Here is a 27,846-nt window from a genome sequence, read left to right as displayed (position 1 = left end):
CTGAGGCGCGGTACTGCGTTGTAGACTTGAAAGTCCTTGGTTCAACCCTAATTTTGCACTATGTTAGCTGATGGCAATAAACATTATTGCCACTGATGAACAACGCCATCACAGAAAACCCAAAGATGCTCTTTATGTATTTATAAAACAAGAGAATAACTAAGGAAAGAGTAGGGCCTATGAGAAACCAAAAAGGTAATCTATGTGCGGAGGCAGAAAGATGTGGGTACAGTTCTTAATGAATACATTGCATCTGTCTTCTCAAAAGAGTGGGACAATGCAGAGATTATAGTTAAGGAAGGGGAGTGTGAAATATTAGAAGGGATAAACATAGTAAGAGAGGAAGGAAGTAATGGTTTAGCATCTTTGACAGTCGATAAATCGCCAGGCCCAGATGAAATATATCCCAGGCTATTAAAAGAAGCAAAAAAGAGGAAACAGCAGAGGCTCTGACCATCATTTTCCAATCCTCCCTGGCTACAGACGTGGTGCTGGAGAATTGGACGGCTGCTAACGTTGTAGCATTGTTTAAAAAGGGAGATAGGGATATGCCGAGTAATTATAGGCCAGTCAGTCTAACCTTGGTGGTGGGCAAATTAATAGAATCAATTCTGAGGGACAGCATAAATTGTCATTTAGAAAGACATGGGCTAATCAAGGACAGTCAGCATGGATTTGTTAAGGGAGGGCCGTGTCTGACTAATTTGACTGAATTTTTTGAGGAGGTAACAAGAAAGGTCGACGAGGGTAATGCGTTTGATGTAGTCTACATGAATTTTAGCAAGGCTTTTGACAAGGTCCCACTGGTCAAGAAAGTAAAAGCCCATGGGATCCAAGGGAAAGTGGCAAATTGGATCCAAAATTGGCTCAGTGGCAGGAAGCAACGAGTAATGGTCGACGGGTGCTTTTGTGACTGGAAGGCTGTTTCCAGTGGGGTTCCGCAGGGCTCAGTACTAGGTCCCTTGCTTCTCGTGGTATGAATGAATGATTTGGACTTAAACGTAGGAGGCATGATTAAGAAATTTGCAGATGATACAAAAATTGGCTGTGTGGTTGATAGTGAGGAGGAAAGCTGTAGACTACAGGAAGATATCAATGGACTGGTCAGGTGGGCAGAAAAGTGGCAAATGGAATTCAATCCAGAGAAGTGTGAGGTAATGCATTTGGGGAGGGCAAACAAGGCGAGGGAATACACAATAGACGGGAGGATACTGAGAGGTGTAGAGGAACAGAGGGACCTTGGAGTGCATGTCCACAGATCCCTGAAGGTAGCAGGGCAGTTAGATAAGGTGGTTAGGAAGGCATACGAGATATATTCTATGTCTTGGCTAATAAAGGAAAGTAAGAGCAGGAAGGTTATGCTAAAAATGCATAACACACTAGTTAGGCCACAGCTAGAGTACTGCCCACAGTTCTGGTCACCACATTACAGGAAAGATGTGATTCCTCTGTACCCTCTCAAGTGCAGGTTTATGAGGATGTTGCCAGGGCTGGAGAATTTTAGCTATGAGAAAAGATTGGACAGGCTGGGTTGTTTTCTTTGGAATAAAGGAGGCTGAGGGGAGATTTAATTGAGCTGTATAAAATTATGAGGGGTCTAGATAGAGTGAATCGGGAGGACCTATTTCCCTTAGCAGGGGGGTCAGTGACCAGGGGGCATAGATTTAAAGTAATTGGTAGAAGGATTAGAGGGGAACTGAGGAGAAATCTTTTCACCCAGAGGGTGGTGGGGGCTCGAACTCACTGCCTGAAAGGGTGATAGAGACAGAAACCCTCAACTCATTTAAAAAGTACTTGGATGTACACTTGAAGTGTTGTAACCAACAGGGCTACAGACCAAGTGCTGGAAAGTGGGATTAAGCTGGATAGCTCTTTTTTAGCCGGCATGGACACCATGGGCCGAACTTTCTATGATCACATTTGTGGATATTCGGCAAGGACAGGATCATATCTAGCTGTGATACTTTCCAGAATTAAAAATACGGTGGGAATTTGAAGCAGAAGGGGAAGGAGAGCAGTTTAATTGAAATTTAAATGGATAAGAATATCAATGTAACTAACATTCATAGTACGACTGACAGCACAAGGTAAGTTAAGTACCTGCAGGATGTTGCAGGAGTTTCAAGTAGCAGATGTTAACTCAGACAAACACATCTGCAGGAAGAGTCTCCAGCTGAGATTACATGAGCTCAAGATCTGAGAAATCAGGCGGTGTTGGAGATAATCCGACATCAGGGAGGGAGGAAGGAAAGTTTCTGGAGCAAGAGTTTCAGAAGTTGGTAGCCCCAAAGAGAGATATGGAGCAATCAGAGGTAGAAGAAGGAGTGGTGACTATCCACAGGAAATAGAAAGTGACATCCAGAGCAAACTACCCTCTCCAACAAGGTTCAAGCATTGGCCTCCTTTAGGGAGAATTAGGACTCTGCAAAAGGAAGCAGGTTTAGGAGTTTGGATAGCAGGTGTAAGAGCAGGACATCAAGGGTTATAATCGCCAGATTACTCCCCCAGATGCTGGAATAGGGAAGGTTATGAAGATAAGGGAGCTCAACAAGTGGCTAAAAGGGCGGTGTTAAGAAGAAGGTTTCAATTTTCTGGGCCAGTGGCACCAGTTTTGGGGAAGATGGGAGCTACTCTGCAAGGATGGGCTACATATGAACAGGAAACGAGGTAATGAATTGGCAAAATTGCAGTACTGAAGCTATTCTGAATTGTCGGAGGTGCCATTCTTTAAATGAAATGTTAAAATGAGGTCCTAATAGTCTATTCTGTTGAATGTTGAAGATTCCAGGAAGAGCATGAATTTCTCCCTGTGAGCTGGCCAACATGCCTTCTTTAACCATCACCATTAAAAATAGATTAACTGCTGATTCATCTCATTGGTTTGCAGGAACTTGCTGTGCACAAAATGACCCGACACATTTACTCACTGCCACGCACCTCACAGTACTTCATTGTATGTGATGTGCTTTCCGACACTTCTGAGGGCGATTATAAAGCCAAATCTTGCTTCTAAAAAGCACCTTTTTAAAAAAAAAGTGGGATGGTGAAATAGTGTATTTGTGCTTTGGGTCTTGACCTTACATCACAGCCATCCGAAGTTGCCATCCCCGCCAATGATACTGTGGGGAGGCACGAGAGACCAGATGTGTCCACTAGGGGCCAAAGGGGAAGGCAAATTGCAAGGAAAGTCATCCCCATATCATTCTTGGGTACCTCCAACTGTCCAGTTTTAGAACAACATTGGCAATGACTAGGAACAAGGCATATACCCATGATACTGCATTGATACATGGCAGACACCAGAAACAGATTTTTTCTATTAACAAAAATAAACTTACCTGGCAAACTTCCTTCAGTTTTTCATTCGATGCTCCCACAACTACACATATTTCCAATATTGCATTAGGTAGGACATCAGCCATGACTGCAGATCAGTACCAGCCTGGTCTTCCAAGGCTCTTAGTTGGAGAGTTACATGGGGGGAAAAGGGGGAAGTGTAACTTTAAAAACTTGTATGCTGTGTATTGAACATTAATCAACATCTTCAACAATCTGCCACTAAGGATTTAAACAGCATATCAATCTTGTTAAAAACGCACACAATATTGTAGAATAACTATGATGTAATCCAGTAATTTTTGTTAGACATTAAACAAAATGAAACAGTCTTCATCTGAGCAAAGTGACTTAACAAGCCATGCAGTCATGTATCACCTTGATACTCCAGGACACGCAGTACAATGATATGGCTGGAAAATATGCTCACTATTCCTCAAAGAATAGAAAAATAGATAGCTGGAACTTTAAGAGATGACAAGCAGGAGCCAGACAGTTCCCACAAGAATCTGGGGGAGAACACACACAAGCACATATGTTTAAATCCAGACTGCTCAAACATTTACAGTTTAACCTGAAAATTGACAGAATCCTGGGAACATATCACATACCTTTCCTCTGTGTCATGGCAATATGGAAATAAGAAATATAAAAAGTATATAGAAATGAAGCAAAAAAGATGAGGAAGACTAAAAAGGAGTATGGAAGAAAACAGGCAGTCAATATAAAGAGAAACAGAAAGCACAGAAGAAGTAAAAGGATAGCTGAAGGTGCTGGATAGTTGAAGGAGCGGGACCACTTAAAGATGCAGAGGGCCCATCTCGTACTTGAGAGTGAAGCTTGTGAAACACTCCTCTTCCCATCACATGATGCAGAACAACACAGCAAAGCGATATCGATGTTGGTTTGCATTAGCGATGAAAAATTGTTAGTGTCAACAAACTCCAACAACAAAACTGTAAAGCTCGGCTAATGGCTCGAAAACAGAAATACAGTTGTAATAAACAATAGCTAGGAATATGTTGAAGGCTGTGCCAGATGCTGGATTCCAAAGTACTTAAGATTCACTTTTACCACACAAAACCATCAAGATTGTTACTGGAAATCAGATAAGACAGTAACACATTGTGTTTCCTATGCAGTGGTTAAATTGAGAGGGTTGTTCCAAATATATTAAGCAAGGAGCCACAAGTATAGCCAATTAAAGCTTAGACCCATATATTTTCTCGCTCATCCACCCTTTTCCCTTCTCTCCTCATCTCTGCTGAAGAAAGCATTTCAAAAAGGTCAGTCGAAGCAGAAGTGGAAATGTCAGACGGAATTACTTCCCATATTATTTAGATGAGAAGTGGTTACACCACAAGCTGCAGAGCCATAAAAACTAGTCCCATGTTCAATCTCTGTTGCACGTGCTGAATTTACCAATCTTAGCTGTGGCAACTAGCATTACATATAATCTAACCAAAGTGCCTTGCCTGGGAGAATGCAAAGAGGAAATAAAGCCACATTACTACTTCCAATTGTTCTTTACAGATACATATACACACATTTCTTACCACAGTGAATATGCAGGTGCGCATGCACATGCACGCTCACAAACACACGCATGTGTGACTCTCTGATTGGAATAGGATAATCCTTGGCTATATTGTTCCCTACTTCCTACCATGCCAATCCCCGAGACCACTGCCAATTTGTCTGAGAATCTTTGCATCCATGAGTGCCTGCAGAAAATGAGTGAAGAAAATTGGGGTTGGGGACAGAGTGGAGATATAGAAGGAGCAGTTCACTGATGAAAATGCTCAAGCAACATGAAACCATGCCAAAATAGCAGGAGGGGCAGAATCTCAGCAATTTCTTCAAAATAAGAAAAGGAGATAACCCCAAAAATAGTGCACCTCAACATTTCAAAAACCCTCATAGAAATTGAGGCTTAGACTGTTAGGATCAACAAATGAACCATGAAGTCAAGAAAGGCTCCAAGTTTGATCCCTGATCCATGCTGAGTCAGCTGGGCTCAGATGAGATGGCAGTCAGGTGCAACAACTCACCACCTCTGGGCTAGAGAGAGGAGTTGGGAAGAAAACCGCTAGAGTTACTGCTCCAAGTAACCATCCAGAGATCCTTTTGTAAAAATGCATATTTTTAAATCAACGGCAGGAAAGGAACATAGGATCAGAAGTAGGCCATTCAGTTCTTTGAACCTGTTGCGCCATTCAATTCGATCACGGTTGATATGTACCTCAACTCCATTTACCCACCTTTGGTACCCTTACCTAATGAAAATCTGTCGATCTCAGTCTTGAAAATTTCAATTGACCCAGCAGCCACAGCATTTTGGGAGAGATAATTCCACATTTCCACTGCCCTTCGGGTGAACAATTGCCTCCTAATTTCACTCCTTAATGGCCTAGCTCAAATTTTAAGATTGAACCCCATTGTTCTTGATTCCTCCACCAGAGGAAACAGTTTCTCTGTATCTACCCTATTGAAACCCTTTATCATTTTGAACACCTCAATTAAATCATCCTTTAACCTTCTAAACTCAAGGGAATACAACCCAGGTTTATGCAACCGGTCCTCAAAATTTAACCCTTTCAGCCCTGGTATAATTGTGGCAAAACTGCGCTGTACCTCCTCAAGGTCATTATGTCGTTCGAGATGCGGTGCCCAAAACGGAACACAGTAGTCCAGATGGGGTCTGACCACAGCTCTGTTTAACTGAAGCACAACTTCCTCCCTTTGTATTGCAGCCTCCTTGAGATAAAGGTTGACATTCCGTTAGCCTTTTTGATTACTTTTTGTACCTGTGCTAAATCAGACACACACCATCACACATATTAGTGGTGTGTGTGCCTGGACACCTAAATACCTTTTTCCCTCTATTGTTCCTAGTCTCTTGCCATTAAGAAAATATTCTGATTTGTCTTTCTTGGATCCAAAGTGGATGACCTCACACTTCCCACCTACCACAGTTTTTCCTACTCACTTAATCTATGTCCCACTGTAATGTCCTGTTTCTATACACACATGTGCATGTCTTGAAAAAAAGCAACATAACATAACTAAGTGGTATCAGACTCGCCAATAAGGAGAACACACAAAAACTCAATTTTATGAAGGCACAATCTGGGGAATGAGGCAACAGTTAATGGAGCTGGACTGGAATAGATTGTTGGGCAAAGTTTGGAGCAGAAGTGGTATATTTTTAAGTACACATTGAAGGAATTATGCATTAAATTTATATCACAGGGTAAGAAACAAAATAGGAATATGAGCAAACCCATGTGGGCGAAAGAGGAAGTACTGCAGAGTAAGAACAAAAAAAAAGGAAATGGCTGACAAAATTGGTTACATTCTGGCAGGATGAAATCATGAAAATCAGGAGTGTACCAAAGGATTGGAGAAAAGGAAACATAACACCTATCTTTAAAAAAGGGCAAAGGGGCTGCCCTAGAAATTACAGACAAGTGAGCCTGACATCCATCATGGGTACAACATTAGATGAAACTCTATGATGAAGCATGAAGTCATCAATGCAAGTCAGCATGGCTTTATAGGGGCTGGGGAAGAACATGCTCGACAAACCTGTTAGAATTCTTTGAGGAGGTATCAGAGTTTGTTGATAAAGGGAACTCTGGGAATTTTTTAATCTCGACTTCAGCAACATTTTTGATTCAGTATCACATTGGAAGTTAGTCTATAAGTTGGAGAAGTATGCAATAGGTAGGCAGATATTGGAGTGGATTAGCAACTGGCTGCATCAAAAAAGACAAAGGATGGTCTCGCATGGAGCTGTGTCTTAGTCATGACACGTGCTACTAGAGTACCTCAAAGATTAGTTCTGGACCTTGCCTATTCATATTTATACCATATTTGGAAGTGGGAATAGGGACAAAACTGTTAGAATTTGGCATTGCCAAATTCTGAGGACAGGAGATCCATTAGTATAATATATTATTTTGGAAAGAAAGAACTTGCATTTATATAGCACCTTTCCGACCTCAGGACGTCCCAATCAGAACAAGAATCCGGCTGCTGCCAACCAATTATGTACTTTTGAAGTGTAGTCAGCGTTGTAATGTAGGAAACGCAGCAACCAATTTGTGCACAACGCAGCAATCACACAAACAACAATGTGATAATGACCAAACAATCTGTTTTAGTGATGTTGGTTGAGGGATAAATATTGGGCAAGACATCAGGGAGAACTTCCATGCAGGTCTTTGAAATAAACAGACATTTGTTGCTTCCAGGCTCAACCATTTCTTGTTGGTCTGCCATCTTCCAAAATATAAAGTACTGCGCATCGAAAGGAAAAACGAGCAGCATATGTACTTCTTGAATGGTGCTGAAATAGCCAAGAATGAAGTTGAAAGCAAACTAGGCATCTTGGTAGACTCGACACTCAATACATCCAAGCAATGCAGAGCAGCAATCAACAAAGCCAACAGAATGTGGTACAACATAGTCAAAAGAACAGAATACAACTCAGAAAATGACCTACGCTCTGGTCTAACTACATCTTGAGTACTGTGCCTAGTTCTGGTCGCCAAGAAACAAGAGAGGCATTCAAATTCGGGAGGTAGTGCAGAGAACAGCCATAAGCTTGATCCCTACCATCAGGGATCTGAATTTATGAGGAAAGACTGGAAATATGGGCTTGTCAGCCTGGAAGAGAGGCCTCAGAGGTGACCTTACAGAGGCATACAAGATGCTATGGGAACGATTAGTCTCAAACACTACCTGAATTTAAACTTTAGGATTAAGACAAGGGGACACAAGTTCAAGCTCGGAAAATTTTAGGCCTGATATCAGGAAGTTCTTATTCATGTAGTGTGATCAATTAGGATCAGTCATTCCTAACAATGCATAAAACATTGGTTAGGCCACAGCTTGAGTACCGCGTACAGTTCTGGTCACCACATTACAGGAAAGATGTGATAACACTAGAAAGGGTAGAGGAGATTTACGAGGATGTTGCCAGGGCTGGAAAATTTTAGCTGAGAAAAGATTGGATAAGCTGGATTGTTTTCTTTGGTACAAAGGAGGCTGAGGGGAGATTTAATTGAGGTATATAAAATTATGACGGGACTAGATAGAGTGGATAGGGAGGACCTATTTCCCTTAGCAGAGGGGTCAGTAACCAGGGGGCATAGATTTAAAGTAATTGGACGAATCAACATTCTGTTGGCTTTGTTAACTGGAGGGGAGCTAAGGAGAAATTTTTTCACCCAGAGGGTGGTGAGGGTCTGGAACTCACTGCATGAAAGGGTGGTAGAGGCAGAAACCCTCAACTCATTTAAAAAGTACCTCACGTGCATCTGAAATGCCATAACCTACAGGGCTACGGACCAAGAGCTGGAAAGTGGGATTAAACTGAATAGCTCTTTTTCGGCCGGCACAGACACAATGGGCCGAATGGCCTCCTTCTGTGCCGTAACTTTCTATGATTCTATGAACACTTGGAATGGACTTCCAGATAGAGTGGTGGAGGCAAAAAACCCTAGAATCATTTAAGAAAGAATTAAATGCAGCACTGTAGAATATTTCTGGATGGATGGCCTTCCTCATCCGTAAGTCTCTTAAGATCTAGTGATAATCTCTGACTTGTCTTAACTTTGCCCTCAATATCCTGTCCCACACTAGGTCCCAGTCACAAATCACACCTGTCCTCGCTGACCTATATTGGGTCCCGAGCTTCTTAAAATCCTTATCTAGAAACCCATCCATTGCCTTGCCCTATCACTACAAATATCCTTCAGGAACAATCTGTTCCTCTGAGCCTTCGACTGCCTTGGTCTTACTCCCAGGAAATCCCACCCAACTCTGTATCTCTACCTTTCAAAACCATCTCTTTGACCAAGCTTTACATCATTACTCCCAATCTCGTTTCTTCGCTTTGTGTCCATTTCCTTACATCTATTTGTGAAGCAGCTTAGGATTTTTTTTTTTTTAAAAACAATGACATTGCTATATAAATGCAAGTTGTTGCTAACATTGTTGTAGGTGAGCTGGCATAGCACTGTGTTTTGCTGTCATTGAGGTATTAAAGGTATGTTATAGCCTTGTAACAAGCTCTTATCTGCAAACTTGTTTTTTTTTCATTCTCAGGATGGAGAAAGTAACTGGCAAGGCCAGCATTTATTGTCCATCCCTAGTTGCCCTGAGAAGGTGGTGGTCCATCTTCTTCTTGAATAGCTGCAGTCCATGTGGTATTGTTGGGGTTTGATACACTTCAAAGGGCACTTAACCACCCACGCTGGTTTGGGACTTGAGTCACATATAGGCCAGACCGGGTAAGGGTGGCAGGTTTCCCTCCCAAAGGACATTAGTGAACCAGTTTTGTTTCTGCAACAGTCTAACAGCTTTCATGGTCACTTTTACTGATACCAGCTTCTTTATTTCCAGATTTTTTAAACTGAAAAATTCTCAAACTGCCATGATGGGGCTTGTAGGTCACCAAATGTTTTAAGGTTAATCTTACACAAACAAATTAACTTCAACATAAAAGTAGGGGGTTTAGCAAACAGTGATGAACAATATAAAAAAGACTTCGAGAACACAGACAGGTTAACGGAATAGAGGTGGCAATATATACTTAATGGAAAGATGCTGACAGGTGCAGATGAGCAGAGATATCTAGGGGCTCCAAAACAACAATTCCTTCAAACTTCAAGTGCAAGTGCACTAAACTATCAAAATGGCCAGTGGCATTTGGGTTTTCGGAATACAAGACATTATGATAAATCTGTCAAAAGGCAATGGTTAAGCCATAGTTAGAACGCTGTGTTCAGCTTTGGGCATCCATTATAGGAAGAACTCTAAAGCCACAGAAGGTATAGAGTTGATTCACCAGAATGATACCAGGGATAAGAAACTATAGTTACAAGGAGAGATTTGAGATACTGGCACTGCAACAGAGAAAAATAAAATAGAATACAATGTTTTTAAAATTATTAAGGAAATTTTGATGGGGTGAATAAGAAAAGTCTACTTTGTCTGTTTGGGGACTCAAATGACAAGGAATCATCAATTTTAAATAGTCACTTAAGAGGATGAGGAGAAAGACTTGGAGCAATTTCTGTACAGAGTTGTTAGCGCAGGGGATGTTTTGCCACGTGAAGTAGTTGAGGCAAAGATCACTGTATCTTTTAAAGTAAAAGTAGACTAACATTTAAAGCAGAGAAAAATACAGAGCTATAGAGAAACAGCAGGTCAGGGATTAAGTATGGATTGCTCTAGCTAAGAGTTGGCAGTAACAACGGGCCAAATGACCCCTCTCTGTGCTGTAAGCCTGTATGTTTTCTCTGTTCAAAACATCCCACACACTTTCAATTAAAGTCATATGAGATGCATGACCTAAAACAGAATATATTTAACTGGAAATCATCTACAGCAGAATAATTCATATTGATTAGACCAATTTGAAAGCAAGTGCTTTTGGTTTGTGGGTGGAGTTGATAGATCCAAGTGAAACAAAGATTTGTTGCATTACCCCACCCACAGATCCAGTAAAAAAGAAAACAAGGTTGTACTATATATAGTCAAAATCTAAAGGACATATTGATGTCTGATTAAAAGCTCAGTTCAAGCTAAAATAATGCTCCCTCTATCATTTCACTTGTAAGGAATCTTATGCAGACATTGCAACAACAGATGAACGGACACCGCGCAACAATCACCACACAGGAGGGTTCCCTCCCAGTCGGGGAACACTTTGGCAGTCAAGGACATTCAGCCACCGACCTTCGGGTAAGCGTTCTCCAAGGCGGCCTTCGAGACACACGACAACGCAAAATCGTCGAGCAGAAATTGATAGCCAAGTTCCGCACCCATGAGGACGGCCTCAACCGGGACCTTGGGTTCATGTCACGCTACATGTAACCCCACCAGCAGGGAAAAAAAGTTATCTGTTTTTAATATAACTGGACATTCTCTCTCTCTCTCTGCCTTTCGGGTCTCTTTCTCTCCTTGTCTGTGTAATTTGACCCTTGTGTATTCAGTATACTGGGACATACTGTTTTCCTTGGCTAACCTGTCTGAACACCAACGACACCTTTGATTCCCAGCCTAATATAAGATATGCGATTTGAGAACCTCTCATTCACTCACTCACCTGACGAAGGAGATAATCTCCGAAAGCTTGTGATTTTCAAATAAAACTGTTGGACTATAACCTGGTGTTGTAAGATTCCTTACATTTGTCCACCCCAGTCCATCACCGGCATCTCCACATCATATCATTTCACTGGCAGCAACCCTTAAGCATTCAACAACTTGACACTCTTGCCTTTGGAGACAATGCAAACTTTCTGAAATGGAGTTTTGCCTTCAATCCAAACTGCCACCACAAACAAACACTTGCCACGCAGCTCAGGTACGCCAATGTGGGTCTACGCACAAGAGGACTATGTTCACAGTCCACCCATACAAGTCTATAGTGAGCTTTCCACAACATTCAGGAAGGTCTGGTGCTGTTATAGCAAAGTTATTAATGTGATTTTGCACAAACAGCATATGCATAAATCTCACATGAGATGTAGCAGTAAAGCAGCACTCATAACTGGAGAAACTGTGCATGTGCGATTACATGCATGCAATTTTTTTTATTGTTGCCGCTGAAAGCAGTTCAGTCATATAATAGGGCTATCATGCACACAAAGAAACCTTGGCTTGCCATTCCTTCTAGCAACAAAAAGTATTCTAATATTGGCAGCACCAGCATCTCACCAAAATTCAAACCCCAAATTTCAGAAAAAAGCTGGCAATTAGGTGCATTTTTTTTTCCATTTGACACTTATGCAGAACAGCAAGAAAGATAAAATTCACATTAGATGCTATCCATTTTTCCCAACTGTACTTTACTTATTTCCAGTGGACTTTCAAAGGGCATTTGATAAAGTACCACATAATAAACTTGTTAGCAAAATTGAAGCCGATGGGATTAAAGGAGCAGTGGCTGCGTGGATACGAAATTGGCTAAGGGACAGAAAGTAGACAGTAGTGGGGAACAGTTGCTTTTCAGACTGGAGGGAAGTATACAGTGGTGTCTCCCAGGGGTCGGTATTAGGACCACTGCACTTGTGGATATATATTATTGACCTGGACTTGGGTATAGAGTGCATAATTTCAAAGTTTGCAGATGACGTGATACTCAGAAATGTAGTAAACAGTGAGGAGGATAATAACAGACAGACTGGTGAAATGGGCAGACACATGGCAGATGAAACTTAACGCAGAGAATTGTTAAGTGATTCATTTGGTAGGAAGAATGAGGAGAGGCAATATAATCTAAATGGTACAATTTTAAAGGGGGTGCAGATACACACATCTTTGAAGGTGGCAGGGCAAGTTGAGTGGGCTGTTAAAAAGGCATATGGGATCCTTGGCTTTATAAATAGAAGCATAGAGTACAAAAGCAAGGAAGTTATGTTAAACCTTTATAAAACACTGGTTAGGTCCCAACTGGAGTACTGTGTTCAATTCTGGGCACCACACTTCAGGAAGTATGTCAAGGCCTAGGGGAGGGTGCAAAGGAGATTTACTAGAATGGTACCAGGGATGCGGGACTTCAGTTATGTGGAAAGACTAGTAGACAAGCTGGGATTGTTCTCCTTAGAACTGAGAAGGTTAAGGGGAGATTTAATAGAGGTGTTCAAAATTATGACGGGTTTAATAAGAGTAAATAAGGAGAAAGTTTCCAGTGGCAGAAGGGTCGGTAACCAGAGGGCACAGATTTAATGCAATTGGCAAAAGAGCCAGAGGCAACATGAAAGGAAAAGAATTTACACAGCAAGTTATGATGATCTGGAATGCATTGCCTGAAAGGGTGGTGGAAGTAGATTCAAAAGGGAATTGGATAAATACTTGAAGGGAAAAAATTGCAGGGCTATGGGGGAAAGAGCAGGGTAATTGGACTCGTTGGATAGCTCTTTCAAAGAACCGGCACAGGCATGAGGGTTCGAACGGCCTCCTTCTGTGCTGTATCATTCTATGATTCTATTTACTTCTTGGTGTTTAACCCATTCTCTTAAGTCCCTTTTCCACGTCCAAAAAAAAGTAATATGACTTTGCAAATTTAATTCTAACATTTTTAGTTGCAATTCAAGGAACCAGTATGGTGCAGAAGCAAATTTTTTGCCTGCATATTTTAGCTATTCAAAATAAGTGCTACATGGTCACTGGATGCACTTCCTGCATTCACCCATTTTTAAAAAAAAATCACACTTCAATTTCTACCAAACCTAATCATGCAGAATAAATATATAGAGTGCATCCATGATAGTTTGTATACAACAGCAGAGAATTTACAGTTGAAAAAATGTAAAATTTGGTCAAGGAAAATCTGGTCACTTTGATCCCTTTAATCTAAGATGTCCCCAAAATCAGTGCATCAACACCTGTACAGCTTATTAATTGCCAAGTTTCATACCCCACTTTGCTTACTTCGGCATGGCGTTTCCGCTAGAGATGCAAAATGCACCCAGAATGTGCTGGACACAGCCGGTTTTGTCGAGGTGAGGTTACGTTGAAGTTTCCACGCAAATTCATTTGCAAAGCCCCAACATAAAATCTTCCATGAATCAGCGTAATAGATTCATGACTGGAGCAGGGCATCCTCCAACATCACAAAAGAGTGAGATTGCCAGGAAATGAGCCATTCTTCAACTTTTTTAAACTAATTGGCCTGCAGCAGAGCAGGGCAGATCAACTGATTTCATGCTCTTGGTCTTACTTTTCAATTGGTCACTGCTGTCTTCAATCAACGAACTACTGCAGCAGAACAGGACACACTTGTGTGGCGTTAACTGACTGCTGGTCACAGGTCTTATGAACCAAGGCAGATCAATTTGAAGAAATTGTATCAGCAGCAGGAAAAACAGACCTGGGTCAGGTTTCAATTGATTGCCTGGTCACTGCAGGTCAGGTGATTAACACTGGATTCATGTGACCACAGGTGTCTATGCACCCGAGTTGCTGGGCACAAAGCGAAAAACACCCCCAAATAGGCACAATCAGCAGCAACTCGCTATTCCAACCTGGGCGTGTGGCCAATTTTGTGGGCAAGGACTGCTTCAGGCAAATGGGCTTTTGAACCAGCGTAAAAGATCGCAGATGCTCCTGGGTATAATGGTTAGAGCCATTACTCTCCTACGCTTAAAATTACGCGATCTTTAGCGCTACTTCATTCGATTCTGCCCAGATTGTGCAGATATCTGGGTGGAAAAATCTCCAGGCCTTCATTTCACCAATTCTCTGGTAAGACCATTTTTAATTCATCAATTCCACTATTTTGGGACTTAAGTACTTCATTTCAACCAATTCTGTGCTAAGGCCACTTCTAATTTGTGAATCCCACCTATGTAATTAATTAATTCCTGAGTTGAATACCTATTTATTTTACTCAATTCTGTGGTAAAAATAACTTTCCATTAATAGAAATACATGTGCTTTATGTATTTAAAATAAGAATGCTAAGCATTTACATCTTTAAATGCAAAGAGTTCCAAAGTACAATCCCTAATATACTGCTATAAATCTCATAATAGTGTAATAAAAACACAATTTCAATTATCTATGATCATCAGTGCAATGTACATTATATGGCAAACATCCCTAGTGCAAGCTCCTCACCATGAACAATGTCAAAGATCTACTGCTACAATATATAATAGTTAAGTTTATAAAATCAGATGTTGTTATAGTATGTTATAAAATGTAATAAATTTTATATCTACTTTATAAAGTGATACATATAATGTAAATGAGTATCTATATATTAAAAATACACACAATATAATTTACATAAATAAGTATACATTATGCACATTTATAAAATGTTATAATATATTATACATATGAGGAAAAACTTTTTTGTTTGCACAGTGAGTGGTAGGATCTGGAATGCACTGCCCGATGAGGTGGTGGAGGCAGATTCAATCATGGCCTTCAAAAAGGAACTGGATTAAGTACTTGAAAGTAAAAAAAAAGGGCTACGGGGATAGAGCGCGGGAATGGGACTAGCTGGATTGTTCTTGCATAGATCCGGTGCGGACTCCTTCCGAGCTGTAACCTTTCTTTCTATGATAAATTATATTATTCAATGATATAATAGGTATATTATATACACACATTCTTTATATCAGAATATATAGAATCTAGATGTAAAATATTATGTATATATTTTTAAAAACTACTTATCTACATCTTCGAGAATAAGGGTCAGAATTGCAGATTATTAAAAAGCCAAAATACCCCATAATAAAAATAGAATTTGACTTATTCTGTCACCATAATGCAGTGACTCTGATTATGTCCTACCGGCAGAACTCCTTGTTATAAAATAGCGCATCTTCTGACTCAAATTCAGCAATGCCTCAGGAGATCAGAGTCACTTTTCCTACTACCACAAATATTCTTCGATCTTGCACATCACATTTTGAAAGTATGAAACTTTCTTACAAATGCAAAGCCATCTAAAGAAAATAGTTGTCATTTCTTTGAGTTCATTTCCTTCTTCAGGGCAGGGTTTGATACTCTCTTGCTGGGTCGAGTACCCGAAAAGAAAATTAAAGCCTAAGACTTAGCGAAACAGGAAATAAGATTGGAGGAGGAGCGGGGGGGGGTCCAAATTACCAAGCTTTACCCTACAGAATAAATTTCAAATCAAAATGCGGCATGCAATATCAACAATCTGAGGGGGAAATATGAAGAGCACGGAAGTGAACAAAATGATAAAATAATGTTTAAAACATACAATATACGCAGTTAATAATCGAATGAAATACTTACGATATCTAATAGTTGTGAATGACCATGTGTAGGACCCAAAGGCGACTTTAAAGAAGGAAAGAAAATAACCCCAAACCGAGAACGTAATTGCACTGACGCGGTTCAACACTGAAAACACAACTTTTTTTCAACAGCTGACTGGGCGCTTTCCCCAACTCTCCATCGGAAGAGTGTTCGGGAACTGATCACCCGATCTTTTTTTTAAACACACACGTACGCACTCGTTATGCAGGTTCACTACACACACACATACATACATACACGAACTTCACATTCTCGTGTTTGATTTTTCCCTTCGTGGACAACTCTCGTTTCTCTCGGTCGGATTCGCCACGTCCTGAACAGAAAAGTAAACCCCACGCGCCCGCCGCACTCCCCTGCGATGTGACGTTGGGCGCGCTCGCTGCCAAGTCAAGAGGTGAATTCAAACTGGCAGCGACGTGCACGCCCTCGCCCCCTGCGAGCTCGTGAAGCGAATTCAAACTGGCAGCGACGTGCACGCCCTCGCCCCCTGCGAGCTCGTGAAGCGAATTCAAACTGGCAGCGACGTGCACGCCCTCGCCCCCTGCGAGCTCGTGAAGCGAATTCAAACTGGCAGCGACGTGCGCGTGGTTGCTCCCTCAGCGGCGGGCGAAGGCCGAGAGAGAGACTCGCAACTGTGAAGACTGCCCGGACCAACACTGGCTGGGAATCGGCATCTTTCATGGCTTGAGTGAAAAAACAGTCTTAACCCCTAAAATAAAAGCAAAATACGGCGGATGCTGAAAATCTGAAATTGTCTTAACCACTAATGTCTCCACGGCAGAAGTGAGAAAACCTGGACCAGTTTCTCGTTTTAAAAAATAAGACCTTTGACGGAACCAAATGTGAGGGGGCTGAGATTTTCAGCAGCAATTCTGGAATTTGGAGGAGGGTATGCCAAAAATATGGAGGCGGGTATCGTCACTCCCTGGTGGCCTCATCTGTGATGTCTATTTTTTCAGATTAGACATTTCGCCAGAGTTGCTCAAAAACCCAGACCGTTAGTCGGAAACTACATGATTTCCAACCCTAGTACATCTGTTATTTATTATTGTAGACTTTATTGGAATAACCAGTTTTTTTTGGAAGAGGTTAGGTGAGGGTGGAATAACAAAATATCAGCCTTGGCTCAGTGGCAGCGCTCTCGCCTCTGAGTCATAAGGTTGTGGGTTCAAGCCCCACTCCAGAGACTTTGGAACACATAATCACTTCAGTGCAGCACTATTGGGGGTGCTGCTATCATATGAGACGTTAAACCAAGACCTTGTCTGCCTTCTTAAGAGGATATAAAAGATCCCATAGCACTATTTCATTATAAGCAGGGGAATTCTCCCTGCTGTCCTTTCCAATATTTATCCCTCAACCAACATCACTAAAAAAAATTATCATTATCTCATATCTGATAGAGACCTTGTGTGTATAAATTGGCTGCTGTGTTTCCTACATTACAACAGTGACTACACTTCAAAAGTACCTAATTGGCTGTAAAGTGCTTTGGGACATCCTGAGGTTGTGCAAGGTGCTATATAAATGCAAGTTCTTTCCAGTGTATTGTACTAATGGATCTCGTGGGAAGACAAAGTGTGGTGGTGGGTTAATAAGGGAACGATTCAGGTTGTAGAGGTGAGGGAAGGTTAGAGGTACTGTTCTTTGAATATTAATAGATGAATCCCTGTTATCCTGATCCCCTCTCCCTTCACCCGCATCCACTTCCCATCACTACTATCCCCTCCTGCTCAACCCCACCCATCACCTCAGCCCCTATTCCATCATCCTCATACTCAGCGATCTTGACTCGCCTGCCCTTCCTTCTTCCACCTCACCTGCATGCTTTCATTGCTTGCACAACCGCTTTGCCTAATCTCATTACTCGTATCACTTCCCCTACTGATGCTATTCTCACCACATTTTCCTGGTGTATCACATTGCCTTGATCTTGGATATCTATCTCTTCTGCCACATCCTCTTCTTCAATCCTATAACTGCCTCATGCCTCATTTCCTCCATTCCCTAATACCCCAATCCTCTTCTCCCTTACCCCCTATCCAAGTTGCACCCCTCCCTTAGCTGTTTATCAACCTTGTTTCAGTCAATTATCACGTTATTCCATTTTTCTCAACCTTCTAACAACATTACTGTTTCCTCCCTCAATCCCACTATCTGAACCAGTCAGTTTTTCAGATTAATGGTGAGAAGCCACTGAAGAATGGGGTAGCCATCAAAACGACAACATGAACAGCCTGGCAGATGGCAGGAGGCACAGCTAGGGAACCAGATGCAGGATGTACAGTTGCCAACTCTCGTGGGCATATTCTGGGAGGCTTCATCACATGATCTACAACCACCCCAACCTCATGCTCCCGCCATAGGTTGCTCAAAACGTTCATCCTCGCGGCTCACTTCCATCCCATGCCAAATGGAAAGCAAACAGACTCCGTTACCCAATTGGATGATTCTTCACTGTCAGTGAAATTCTTTTTTTCCCATCTCCAATATTTTTATTGTAAACAATTTTACAACACCAAGTTATAGTCCAGCAATTTTATTTTAAATTCACAAGCTTTCGGAGGCTACCTCCTTCCTCAGGTGAACAATATTTTTATAACTAATAAACAAAAGTATTCAAAGAAAATGAAGAAAACACACAATTTTTTAATGATTTTTTTTCCCAGGTTGCTTGCAGCAGTGTCTGGAAGATTAACCTTTAATTCCTGGAGACTCCAGGACAATCCTAGAGGGTTGGCAACCCTAGCAGGATGGGGACAGCCTGATGCGACAAAACCAAGAGATGCAGGGGTGGCTCAAGGCCAGAAGTTTGAGGCCTGAGATGGCAGGGACAGAAATGTGAGTTCCTATTGCGAGAGCTGGTGCAAAGACAGAGATAGTGGGGGAATGTAGCCTTCAATCACTATTTTGGATGATTCTGCAGAGAAATTTGGTTTACCATGCTAAATGTTTATACTCTCAATCATTTTTTATTTTAAATCTAAAATGCTGTGGATTTTTTTTAACCCCTCAAGTTGAAATCAAACCTTCCCCCTTCAGATCAATGTTAGTCAGTGGTGATCTAAGAATTGGTGCAACAAAAAACATTCTCTAAAGAACAAAATAGCCCAATGAGGTTAAATAATTGTGAATAATCTAATTAGAATGTTAAATGTCATAATCTAATAGCCCAATGCAAAGGCCTCCCCATGTTTCCGCTACACAGTGCAACCTATACATCCCCCTCTTGTTGCAGGCAGTACATTGCAAGTAACATTTGCGCCAGACAAGTGCCAGGCAATGACCATTTCCAACAAGAGAGTCTAACCACCTCCCCATGACATTCAACGACATTACCATTGCCAAATCCCCCACCATCAACATCCTGGGGGTCACCATTGACCAGAAACTTAACTGGACCAGCCATATAAATACTGTGGCTACAAGAACAGGTCAGAGGCTGGGTATTCTGTGTCAAATGACTCACCTGCTGACTCCCTAAAGCCTTTCCACCAGCTACAAGACACAAGTCAGGAGTGTGATGGAATACTCTCCACTTGCCTGGATGTGTGCAGCTCCAACAACACTCAAGAAGCTCGACACCATCCAGGACAAAGCAGCCCTCTTGATTGGCACCCCATCCACCACCTTAAACATTCACTCCCTCCACCACCGGCGCACCATGGCTGCAGTGTTTACCATCTACAAGATGCACTGCAGCAACTCGCCAAGGCTTCTTCAAACCCGCAACCTCTGCCACCCAGAAGGACAAGAACAGCAGGCACATAGGAACACCACCACCTGCATATTCCCCTCCAAGTCACACACCATCCTGACTTGGAAATATATCGCCGTTCTTTCATCATCGTTGGATCAAAATCCTGGAACTCCCTACCTAACAGCATTGTGGGAGTACCTTCACCAGACGGACTGCAGCAGTTCAAAAAGGTGGCTCACCACCACCTTCTCAAGGGCAATTAAGGATGGGCAATAAATGCTGGCCTTGCCAGCGATGCCCACATCCCATGAATGAATTTTTTAAAAACTACACCCAAGTTTTCCTGCAGAAGCCAACCAGTCAAAATCATTACCCAAATCATTTAAGCAACCCAAGGGCACGTAAACTGCGTAATTCTAGCTTCAAAGTTCCAACAAAACTTTAAGTTATCTCCCCACCTTAACCCCCCACCCCACACCTCACTGAGCAAGATTTCCAATGACCATCCACCCCCCACTGACCAGATTCTCAAAGCACCCTCCCGCCCTTGAGCACGATTGGCAGCACCTGAATCGCATTTGATGTGTTACCAACCATACTGCTCACAAGGTTCTCAAGCACCCCAGTGGTGACTTGGTTGTCAAGCAGATGCACCCCCCCCCCCCCCCCGCAATAATAGGAGCAGCCAGTCAAGCGTCTGTGGAGGAAGGGGAATTGAAAATAGGAGAGAAAGGAAGGAGGGGTGGGAGGGGAGGAAGAGGGTTAAGTGGGAGGGGAGATGAGAAGGGGAGGAGAGAAGATGGAGGAAAGGGGTGGGGGAGAGAAGATGGAGGAAAGGGGAGGGGGAGAGGAGAGGAGGATGTTAAAATGACCCTGTCCTCTACCTCTTTTTTGAACTATATCCTCCTCTCCTTCCTTTCTCCCTCCCCTCCTCCCTCTCCCTCTCACATCCCCCTGCTCCCTTCCCATCCCCTCATGTCCTCCTCATCACCAACTTCCTCCTCCCATCCCCCTCTTCTCCTCCCCTCCCCCTCCCTTCCTCCCCACCTCTACCTTACTCCCTTCCCTGCCTCATTCTTCTCTCCTCCCCCCCTTGTACAATAACAAATGAAATCAGAGTTTTTATTGCAATCTATTTATGTTTGTTGGAATTCCAGGCTACTTGAGAATCATCAAATAATCAGATAAATATATAATACTAAGCTACTTGAATCAGCAACAAAGCAGCAAGGAGGCATAGGTACACCTGAAAGGGCAGGTTTAGACTGACAGAAAACAAGTAAATACTATTGAAAGGTATGGCTATCCCAGAATCTGCACCACAAATGAAGGAACTCCAAACAATTGGACCTTTAATTTTAATAGAATCATCAATTGTGTTATGAATATTTATATAGCCTGTGACCTCATAGATTCCCTTGCTTTCTGTCTAAAGAGGGAACAGTGCTACACCTGTTAGCCAAACTGGCCCAAAACAAAGCCACAGATACACAGCAGCAAGTCCGCTGTGGGCGTCATTTGAGAAGTATGGCAGGAGAAACAGGAAGAATTACAAATGCCCACAGGCTGTATTATAAGTACCACTTCCCTTGGATTTCACTTGCTTGTTACAAGTCAGTTTTAACTTACAGGTTCTACTGTCCTCTACTAAATACAGTTCTACAGTTAAGGCTAAAATGATTTAGTAAGTATATGACAGAAATGAACTTAGAATCAATAAAATTAAAATAACAGTTATATGCAAACCCATGTGCACTTAATGATTTTTTTTATTCATTCATGGGATGTGGGCGGCACTGGCAAGGCCAGCATTTGTTGCCCATCCCTAATTGCCCTTGAGAAGGTGGTGGTGAGCCGTTTTCTTAAACCGCTGCAGTCTGTGTGGTGAAGGTACTCCCACAGTGCAGTTAGGTAGGGAGTCCCAGGATTTTGACCCAGCGACGATGAAGGGAACAGCGATATATATCCAAGTCAGGATGATGTGGAGATGCCGGTGATGGACTGGGGTGGACAAATGTAAGGAATCTTACAACACCAGGTTATAATCCAACAGTTTTATTTGAAAATCACAAGCTTTCGGAGGCTTTCTCCTTCGTCAGGTGAGTGTGGGATTCCTTGAAGGTTACCGCATATATAGTCAGAGAACAATGCCTGGTGATTACAGATAATCTTTCCAACTGCCCGTTGTCAAGGCAATCAGACAGAGAGACAGTACATACAGGACTACTGAATATACAAACGGTCCGAACTCAAAGACAGAGAGAGAGAGAGAGAGAGAGAGAAACATCCGAAAGGAAGAGAAAGAGAGAGAATGACCAGTTGAATTAAAAACAGATAACTTTTTTTTCGCTGATGGGGTTACGTGTAGCGTGACATGAACCCAAGATCCCGGTTGAGGCCGTCCTCATGGGTGCGGAACTTGGCTATCAATTTTGCGTTGTCGTGTGTCTCGAAGGCCGCCTTGGAGAATGCTTACCCGAAAATCTAAGCGTTCTCCAAGGCGGCCTCGAGACACACGACAACGCAAAATCGTTGAGCAGAAATTGATAGCCAAGTTCCGCACCCATGAGGACGGCCTCAACCGGGATCTTGGGTTCATGTCACACTACACGTAACCCCACCAGCGAAAAAAGAGTTATCCGTTTTTAATACAACTGGTCATTCTCTCTCTTTCTCTTCATTTCGGATGTTTCTCTCTCTCTCTCTCTCTGTCTTTGGGTTCGGACTGTTTGTATATTCAGTAGTCCTGTATGTACTGTCTCTCTGTCTGATTGCCTTGACAACGGGCAGTTGGAAAGATTGTCTGTAATCACCAGGCATTGTTCTCTGACTATATATGCGGTAACCTTCAAGGAATCCCACACTCACCTGACGAAGGAGAAAGCCTCCGAAAGCTTGTGATTTTCGAATAAAACTGTTGGACTATAACCTGGTGTTGTAAGATTCCTTACACAAGTCAGGATGGTGTGTGATGGGAGGGGAATGTGCAGGTGGTGTTGTTCCCATGCGCCTGCTGCGCTGTCCTTCCAGGTGGTAGAGAATGCAGGTTTGGGCAATGCTATCGAAGAAGCCTTGGCGAGTTGTTGCAGTGCATCTTATAGATGGATTATTGATTTATCATATTAAATCTTACAGATTTAATTTAACTGGTGTTGATGTCATTTCTGTTTCAACACTAAATATTTAAGTGAGTGCTGAGACCAACCCATAGAAGGAGCAAAGTCCTGAGAGCATCTCAGAGAAGAAGACTGCCCTGAAAGCAGAACAGCAGCAGAAAGAGGGAGAGACCCACAACAAGACCAAGTGAACCACAGTGAAACTGTGGATAGTGAGGGCCTGGTACACAAGTGAAAGAACATTCTGGAGGGTAACGTGGAGCTGGTCTGATTAAGTTTGGCCAAGAAACTTTTTGAATGATAAGAAAGAAAATAGGAAGAGGGTCATCTCAGAATCAAGGAGCCAGGAAGGGAGCCGATATAAACGTCTTTCATGCAAATACATGTTATCTGGATTTATCTTGGTATCTTCAAACTGTAGGAATCTTTTCAGAGTCAGGATTTTCACATTTGAAATGGGATGCAGAATTCTTCATTTAGAATAGGACAGATTTTGTCAAATTCATGAAACTTTGCTTTGTGGGAGAAGATTAGTGTTTGGTAAAAAAAAATATCAAATTGCTGCAGTTTAGCTTCTGTAAAAGTGACAGGTTAATTCAACAATGTAACATTAACAGTGCAGACAGTACAAAATTTTGATACATCAAGGTGGCTTATAACAGAATAATGACACACTTATTGATGGTTCATTTTGAATTTTAGTTGTTTGTATTCAAAGTTCAACTGCAATTGTAGGCATGACTTCACTGCATAGAACCATATCTAAGACTGGAATTAGCTTACCCCTCTGAAGACAGACTCTTCTAAATATTTAAGTGAATGCTGAGAGCAACCCATAGAGGGAGAAAAGTCATGGTTGCATTATCATATCAAGACCCTATCCTCAGAATCTTCCCAGGTCTCTGCCACTGGCCCATGTAATCTAAGGTCTCTTGTATCTATTCATGTGCAGATATTGGCTGCCATGCCGGATCCGAGCCTCTGGACAGAACCTAGTTTATAGACTGAACCCTTCCTCCGGTCGCCAAACCCTTCCCTCTTGGATAAATATTTCATCACCACCCAAACTGTTGTAACTCTTACCATTTGATCTTATCTTGGTCTTTCCCCCTACTCCTCTGGCACCATCTTATTTGAATTCCTCATCCTTTTTCATCCCTCCTACCTCTTAAAATCATAATCTTCTACCTCCTCGTCAAGCCACATTATAACTTTATTACTGCAACCTCCTCCCTAGTCTTTTCTCAAGCTTCTGCACCAAGCAACAATTCATCATCAGGGATTTCAACCTGTACCTGTACTTCCCTAGCCTTCTCTCTTCCGACTTCTCGATTCACCTGTTCACATAAGCTCTCCCACCCTCATCCATAGCCGCACGCTTGGCAGCCAGGGTGTCAGCGTTGGCTGAGTGGTAACACTCTTGCCTCTGAGACAGAAGATTGTGGGTTCTAGCCCCACTGCAGGACTTGTACACATAGTCAAGGCTAATGCTCCTGTGAAGCGCCTTGGAACGTTTTACCGTGTTAAATGCAAGGTGTTGTTGCAGTACCAAGCGAGTGCTTAACTGTCTGAGGTGTTGTCTTTTGGATGAGACGTTAAACTGATACCCCTCTGCCCTCTCAAGTAGGCGTAAAAGATCCCATGGCACCTTTTGAATAAGAGCAGGGGAGTTCTCCCAGTGTCCTGGCCAACATTTATTTCTCATCCATTTATCCCATTGCTGTGTGCAAATTAGCTGCTGCGTTTCCCTATAATACAACAGTGACTACACTTCAAACATACTTCACTAGCTGTGAAGCAGTTGACATCCTGAGGTTGTGAAAAGTGCTGTATAAATGCAAGTTCTTTCTTTTCTCTCCACCTCAAAGCTCTTGATCTACTTTACACCTACGTGCCCCTAACATCTTCCAACCCCGCTATCCCCACTTTCCATCTCTGAAAAAAACTTTCCACCAGCTTTGTCTCAAATTCACTCAAATTCCATTTTCTCTGGCCCTCTACACGATGTCACAAGTTCGCTGCTGTTGACCTGCTCAACAACTCCCTTGCCTCAGCTTTTGAAGTGCTTGTTCCATCAAATCACTCACTGCTTCCCAATCTTGGTGCTCTCCCGGTACATTTTTGATCTTGACTCCCGTAAGTCGACAAACTCAAGTACACTGGCATGCAATTGGCCAGGACATCTATTGCAAGCTCTTTCTCTACTGTGCCTCACTCTTTTCAGCCAAATTATTATTTCAGGTCCTTTCCAAACTCATCTCTTCCATGAGACCCATCTCCTGCTCCCTCAATCCCCTCTCCACCCAACTCTTGATGCCTTTCCTGGCCTTCACATTTGCTGACATTGTTAATGGTTCCTTTTGCCCAGACACCGTCCCTCTTCCTTTCAAAACCACCGTTGTCATCACCCTACTCAAAAAGCCCATTCTTGCATCCGTCTACTCCAACAACCACCCCATCTTTGACTTCCCTTTCCTCTCTCAGGTCCTTCAGCATGTCATCACTTCTCAGTTCCATGCACATTCTCCCAAAAATTCCCTGTTCAAATCCCTTCAGTTCAGGTTACAAATAAAATTGGTCAACCAGAGGCACAAATTACTGTGGTGGGGGGAGTATGATATAATAGTATTAACAGAGATGTCGTTTCGGCCTGGGCAGACTGGTAGCTTAACATTCCTGGTTACAAAAATACTAAGGCGGGATAGAGTAGGAAACAAGGGAGGAGGGGTTGCAATGTTAATCAAAGATTCCATTACAACACAAATCAGGATGAAATGGGGGATGATTCAAAAGCAGAATCTATTTGGTTAGAGTTAAGGAATAAAAAGGGAACTATTATTGTATTGGGAGAATATTATAGACCACCACTAAAAAGAAGATAGAGGAAGAGGTATGTAAACAAATTAAAGAAAAATGCAGGAAGAACAGGGTGACTTTAATTATTCAGAGATAGATTGAGGCAAGAGTAATATAAGTGGCAAAGAAGGGAAGCAGTTTTCACAATGTGTCCAGAATGCTTTCTAGATCAGTACATTTTTGATGCAACAGGAAAGAAACAGTGCTAGTTCTAGTTCTAGGAAATCAAGTGGGGCAAGTAGCTAATGTAGGGGGTAGGGGAAATAGCTAGAAAACAACAACCATAGCATAGTTAGGTTCAGCATTAAAAAAATCAAAAACAAGAGAGGACAGACGAGGATACGGGTACACGTCTGGACAAAAAGCCAAATTCAATGAGATTAAAAAGGGAACTAGCCCAGATAAATTGAAAATAAAAATTGGCAAATAAGACAGTGCACAATGGGAAGCTGGAGAGGATGAAGACTAGACATAATCCCAGAAGAAAGTGCAGCAAAAGATGGCGTTCCTTGAATGACGAGAAATTAAATGAAACTTTAAAAATAAGCATATGGCAAATCTATGGCTAATAATTACATAGAAGTTACAGCACAGAAATAGGCCATTCGATCCAACTGTTCTATGCTGGTGTTTATGCTCCACGGGAGCCTCCTTCCACCCTGCTTCATCCAACCCTATCAGCATAACCTTCTATTCCTTTCTTCCTCATGTGCTTATCTAGCTTTCCCTTAAATGCATCTACGCTACTCGCCTCAACTATGCCATGTGGTAGCAAGTTCCACACTCTAACTGCTTTTTCTTCTTCCACTTCTGACGAAAGGTCATCAACCTGAAAAATTCACTCTGTTTCTTTCTCCACAAATGCTGCCTGACCTGCTGAGTATTTCTATCATTTTCTGTTTTTATTTCTAACCACTCTCTGGGTAAAGAAGTTTCTCCTGAATTTCTTATTGGATTTATTAGTGACTATTTTATATTTATGACCCCTAGTTTTGGATTCCTCCCCGTGCAGAAACATTTTCTCTAAGTCTACCCCTTCATAATTTTAAAGACCTCTTTTAGGTCACCCCTGAGCCTTCTCTTTTCTAGAGAAAAGAGCCCCAGTAGTTGTAATCAGTTGTATCAGTTCCTGATAGTTATAACTTCTCAGTTCTGGCATCATCCTTGTAAATCTTTTTTGCACCTTCTCCAGTGACTCTATATCCTTTTTGTAAGACAAAAGAACATCAAGCCAAATATAGAGAGGAAGCAAAAAGGATTGGAAAGGCTAAGAGGAGGAAGGAAGAAAGATTGGCAGGTAACATAAAAGGAATTAGTAAAGGACTTTATAAGTACATAAAAAGTAAAAGAATACTTAAAGAAAGAGTAGGACCAATTAAGAATGAAAAAGAAAAATTTATTATGGAGGATGAAGGAATGGTGGAGATCCTAAATGGGTATTTTGGTGTGGTTTTCAGAAAAGAATGTAGTAGTGAGAATGAAAGGGTGCAAGAGGAGGAGGTGGAGCAATTAGATAGGATAGCTATAGATAAGGAAGTTGTACTGAAGGAATTGGTAGAACTCAAAGTAGAAAAGGCACCAGGCCCTGTTGCCATGCATTCTAGAGTGCAGAGGGAAGTCAGAAAGAAAATAGCAGAGCCTCTGACCACAATTTTTCAAACATCATTGGATATGGAAGTTATGCAAAAGAATGGTGTCCCCCCCCTCCCACCCCATGGTTAGTGTAGGGACCAGTGCTCTTCTCAATATATGTAAATGACTTGGACTTGGTTAGATGGGCATAACAAAAATGTGCAGGTGACACACAGTTAACTACGAAAAGGAGCATAAAGAACTTCATTGTGTTTCACCAACTAAAAAAATAATCAATTTGATTAAAATAAATGAATTGCTGTTGAAATATATTTTTTGGAGGTTAAAAAAGAGGCTGAACAAAGGGGTGCCAGGAAGGCTTATCTACATCAGAGGCAGTCTGCAGGCACCCACCATTATCCACTGGACTATGTTTACAGACCCAGG

At 42.0% G+C, this 27,846-nt stretch overlaps 1 protein-coding gene across 2 annotated transcripts in view; it reads right to left on the bottom strand.

Moving 5' to 3' along the window:
- Positions 1–16,558, bottom strand: part of dennd3a (DENN/MADD domain containing 3a) — a 130,280-nt gene extending 113,722 nt beyond the window's left edge. The window contains exons 1-2 of one of the 2 annotated variants that reach the window (XM_067978468.1): positions 16,132–16,558; positions 3,339–3,458 (exon numbers count right to left, since the gene is read on the bottom strand). In XM_067978468.1, the coding sequence (XP_067834569.1) occupies positions 3,339–3,422 (84 nt within the window). In that variant the 5' untranslated portion in view covers positions 3,423–3,458; positions 16,132–16,558. The remainder of the gene's footprint in view (positions 1–3,338; positions 3,459–16,131) is intronic. The other variant, XM_067978469.1, reaches the window with a different exon arrangement.
- Between the last annotated feature and the right edge of the window lie 11,288 nt (positions 16,559–27,846).

The sequence above is a fragment of the Heptranchias perlo genome, chromosome 3 (genome assembly GCF_035084215.1).
Source record: "Heptranchias perlo isolate sHepPer1 chromosome 3, sHepPer1.hap1, whole genome shotgun sequence".
Lineage (NCBI taxonomy): Eukaryota > Metazoa > Chordata > Chondrichthyes > Hexanchiformes > Hexanchidae > Heptranchias > Heptranchias perlo.
This window is presented reverse-complemented; position numbering and strand designations above follow the sequence as displayed.